The sequence below is a fragment of the Lipotes vexillifer genome, unplaced genomic scaffold (assembly GCF_000442215.2).
Source record: "Lipotes vexillifer unplaced genomic scaffold, Lipotes_vexillifer_v1.1 scaffold1011, whole genome shotgun sequence".
NCBI classification, from domain to species: Eukaryota; Metazoa; Chordata; class Mammalia; order Artiodactyla; family Lipotidae; genus Lipotes; species Lipotes vexillifer.
Window position 1 is genome coordinate 2,313,354 of NW_006787698.1, and position 4,449 is coordinate 2,317,802.

General features: G+C 58.1%; 2 protein-coding genes across 2 annotated transcripts in view; one reads left to right on the forward strand and one right to left on the reverse strand.

Moving 5' to 3' along the window:
* The window catches only part of GTF2F1 (general transcription factor IIF subunit 1), a 10,359-nt gene extending 9,808 nt beyond the window's left edge, over positions 1 to 551 (reverse strand). Inside the window, exons 1-2 of the mRNA XM_007460569.1 lie at positions 349 to 551; positions 217 to 263 (exon numbers count right to left, since the gene is read on the reverse strand). Coding sequence (XP_007460631.1) covers positions 217 to 263; positions 349 to 360 — 59 coding nt within the window. The 5' untranslated portion in view covers positions 361 to 551. The remainder of the gene's footprint in view (positions 1 to 216; positions 264 to 348) is intronic.
* A 272-nt stretch (positions 552 to 823) lies between these two features.
* The window catches only part of LOC103077831 (adenylate kinase isoenzyme 1-like), a 16,307-nt gene continuing 12,681 nt past the window's right edge, over positions 824 to 4,449 (forward strand). Inside the window, exons 1-3 of the mRNA XM_007460736.1 lie at positions 824 to 955; positions 2,299 to 2,545; positions 3,459 to 3,599. Coding sequence (XP_007460798.1) covers positions 824 to 955; positions 2,299 to 2,545; positions 3,459 to 3,599 — 520 coding nt within the window. The remainder of the gene's footprint in view (positions 956 to 2,298; positions 2,546 to 3,458; positions 3,600 to 4,449) is intronic.

Here is a 4,449-nt window from a genome sequence, read left to right on the forward strand (position 1 = left end):
CCTGCCAGAGGGAATGCTAGGCAGGGGGCTGCGTCTTACTGTATATTAATGTACTCATTCATTCATTCACTCTATTCAAAAAAGTGATGCCCCAGAGGCCTCAGCTCAACCTCAGCCCTGGAAGGAGAATCAGGAGGTGCCAGGCACGTCTGGAGGCTCATGAAGATTTTAATCCCTTTTTGAGGGAAGAGGGGGAGGTGAGGGTCAGGGACTTACTTGGGAACTCGGACGACATACTCAGTGACATTCTGGCTGCTGGGGCCCTGAGGGGAGAGAAAGCAGGACGGTGAGTGAGGGGCTACAGAACTCACCACCTGGATCCCCCGAACCGCCTCGCCGCACACTTACGAGGGCCGCCATGGGCGATGGGCGATGGTCGGGGACCGGTCCGAACCTCGTCCTTTTCGCCTTCCCCGGGGTCCGCGTCCCTCGGTCCCGCGGAAGCCACCCTCAAGGTGTCGGGCCTCTGGCTCCGATAGAGGACCCCAAGCCCAGGGTACAGCAGATCCTGGGAAAATCAATCCGGAGGCGGCGCTGGGTCAGCGGTCAGCCTCGGAGGCCTCTCGTGCCACACCTGCGCCTGCGCGGCCGCCTATACCGGAAGCGAAGCTCTCCAGCAGGCCGCGTCGCGGAAGCTGACTCTGAGCTAAAGACAACTCTTTCTACACCTGGAGCGCTGGCTGACCGCAATATATAGCGGCGATAACCCCCATCACGCCGCGTGGGAACGCCCCCCCACGTGACGTCCCACTTACCACCGCGGACATCTTGGGAAGGGAGGGAGAAACTCGCCCAGCTCTTGGGCTCTTGGACGCCTTTGCGCATGCGCTACGCCGCTCCGGAAGTGAGTCAGAGGAGGCCGCGTTACCACAGCAACCGAGGCCTTTTTCGCACCCGACTGCTGCGGCACTACCTGAGCCTCTTTCGGGTTCCTTTCTTACCCCTAACCCCGGGGGTAACCCCATCGTCTCGCCAAATGATCGGGCCAGGGGAGCTTGGGACACTGAACCGAGCCAGGAGGGGTCAGGGCCTAGGTGGGGATGGGGCGCGATCACCCTATGGGCTGCTGGCAGGATGGGTCTGTGCAAGTCCAAGCTGCCCCAGATGGGCAGGCCCCTGAGGCCCCAGGAGAAGGGTAATACCGCGGGGGTGGCTGGCTTACTGGGGGGAGGGGAAGGAGACTGTGTAGGGCAGGAAAGTACAGGTCCCCCACCCCCCCAAGTCCACCCCCCCACGCCCCTCCTCCCCCACCGTGGTAGTGACAGAACTGCACATGCTCAGGGTCAGTCATTCAACGATCCACATTAGCGCTTGCTGTGCAGGGTTCTGGGCAGTCCACGGTGAATGCGGCAAACCAACTCCCTGTCCTCTTGGAGATTACAGTGTGGTGGAGACAGTCTCCGAAAATGGTATCTACAACCCAGGAGGAGCAGGGCTGCCACAGGGAAAGAGCAGGTGACCCTGAGGGCTCAGGGAAGAGGAAGGTTTAAGGAGTTGGCTAAGAAAAAGGGGAGGGAAGCAAGGCAACAAAACTGCACCATAGACTACAGCACTCCATAGATGTGTCTGATAGTTATGGACATTCATCTATTCCTCATCCACTACAATGTGTCAGAAACCATGCCAACTACTAGGAATATAGGGACGAGAAAGACAGATAGACCCTGTCCTCATGGAGTACAGAGTCGGGCTGGGGAGACAAACAAGAACAAGTAAACAGGCAGAGTCATTACTGATCGTGGCCATTGCTGGAGGGAATGGGATTCTAAGACTGGGAATGACGGCGTGGGAGGCTCTTTGGGCAGAGCTTAGAGAAGACCTGATAGGTGAGCTGTGTCCTGAAGGGAACTAGGGTAGGGAATTCCAGGGGTGGGGAGCGGTGTGGGGGGGACGACAGCAGGGGGGTGATGAGTTCAAGGGACAGCCAATTCCACTGGGCTGGAATGCAGTAAAAGAAGTCGGGAGACGGGTGAGACGGGAGGGATGGACAAGTCCCTACCCCTCTCTGAGCCTCAGTTTCCTCAACTGTAAAATGGGATGATGGGGCCGTTGTGACACTTCAAGGACATGCTGCCTACAAAGGGCCTGGCTTGCTTGGGTTCCCATCCTCATCCACACAACCCGCAGCAGCACTAATGGGTGCCGTGCCTGGATATACCACTGGGCGTGGACCCACACCCCCAGATGCCACCCTAGGGCAAAAGTATTTCTGCCAGCAGACCTGTGTCCGGTGTCACCAAGTACACACACTAAGCTGTGGACACAGTCACCGTGGTGCCTGCTCGCTGGCCCTTACAGGCACCAACCCCTCTCCCTCCTTCCTGCCTGGGCACTGCAGACATCCTCAAGTCCCCGCTGATCATCTTCGTGATGGGCAGCCCAGGCTGTGGCAAAGAGACACAGTGCAAGAACATGGCGACCAAGTACGGCTTCTGCCACGTGGGGCTGGGCCAGCTGCTGTGGCAGGAGACCCAACAAGGCACCCGGCGGGGCCAGAAGATCCATGATGTCATGCTGCAGGGGCTCCTGGTGCCCACAGTGAGAGGTCCCAGGTGCGGGGGCAGAGGGATGAAGGGCATACATCGGGAGGAGCTTCCCGGGAAGGCCCTGTGGGAGCCAAGGGGCCTCAAAGTCTGGGGCCACTGGCTGCTGCTTTGCTGCCCTGAACCTCTGTGTCCTCAACTGTAAAATGGGAGAGCAGCTGGACCCCCAGCAGAAGGCTGGGGTGCGGGTCAGGTGATGTCATTCCTATAAAGCGCTTGGCAGAGTTCCTGGCCCTTAAGAAATGCTCAGTAAACTTAGCTAGTATTTATTCCCTTTGTGACCCTGGGCCTGTATGTCAGTGGCCCCTTCTGCCCCCGATTCCTCACTGTAAGATGGAGGTCACCCCAGTTCCTCATGACAGTGATGAGCAAACGAGCCCAGCAAAACTGGCATGTGGCAGACACCCGCCCAGAGGACCGTGGCCGAGCCCCGTTCTCAGAAGTGCTTCCAGGGCTTCCCTGGTGGCGCAGTGGTTAAGAATCCGCCTGCCAATGCATGGGACACGGGTTCAAGCCCTGGTCCAGGAAGATCCCACATGCTGCAGAGTAGCTAAGCCCGTGCACCACAACTACTGAGCCTGTGCTCAAGGGCCCGCGAGCCACAACTACTGAGCCCGCGTGCCACAACTACTGAGGCCCGCGCACCTAGAGCCCGCGCTCCGCAACAAGAGAAGCCACCGCAATGAGAAGCCCGTGCACCACAACGAAGAGTAGCCCCTGCTCACCGCAACTAGAGAAAGCCTGCGCGCAGCAACGAAGGCCCAACACAGCCAAAAATAAATAAATTTAAAAAAAAAAAGTGCTTCCAGAGACCCCAGCAGTGGGTGTTCCCCCAAATACACCAGAACTTGCCAAGGTGACCTTGCAGGTGAGGGGCCCCTGGGCCCCGAATGCAGCCTCCCCTTCCCACCCTAGGTTGTCATATCCTTGATATGATCAGTGACCGCATGCTGTCCTGTCTGGACAGCCGGGCCTTCCTCATTGACGGCTTCCCCCGGGAGCTGAGGCAAGCCAGGGAGTTTGAGCACATTGCGAGCGACCCCAAGGCCTGCGAGGGTGCGAAGCCGGGTCTCCTTCACCTTGGATGGAGCTCTGAAGGGGCAAGACCCCGGGGGAGTTGTTGACAGGGAAATGGAGTTTTGCGTTATCTAGGGGGGAGATTGTTGGAAGCATCTAGAACCCGGGTGAAGAGCTGGTGAGCTCTCCGAGGGTGGGGACAAAGTCATTTTGTTTGGTTTGGGTTTGGTGTCTTTGGCTGCACCGCGCAGCATGCGGGATCTTAGTTCCCCAACCAGGGATCGAACTTGTGTCCCCCTGCAGTGGAAGCGCAGAGTCCTAACCACTGGACCGCCAGGGAAGTCGTGGACAAAGTCATTTTAACATCTCCCCGCACAGTCCCTGGTGCCCGGTAAACAAACTATTTGCCCACTGAGTGGCAGGTGGATTTAGCATCATTTCTGGGCCGTAAAGATGGAAAGTAACTCTCCGCTCATCTATTTATTTAACCTCCTGTGCCCGAAATAGTTCTTGAGGACAAGCTAAGTCCTCTGGACTTCACCAGACACATGGGGTCCCTGCCGTTAGGATGCAGCAGACAGGGACCAGCAACACGTTCCGTGCAAAACAAAACATTTCTGGTAGCGGTTAAGTGCAGCGAAGAACAGAACACAGAATGGCATCTGGAGAGGTGCGAGGGGGCTACTTCAGTTTGGGGGGTCCAGGGGGGACCCCTGTGCAGAGCTGAGCGGTGGAGCCAGCCAGACGCGCAACACCAACATCATGAAAAGTCATCCATCCGGACACCTGAGTAGGAAGAGAGAAACTGCGGCAGGCTGGGGGCCTCCGGGCTTTCCTGGGACTTGCGGGACGCCAGTAGAAACACATTCAGGCACGGGGGCGGGGGGGG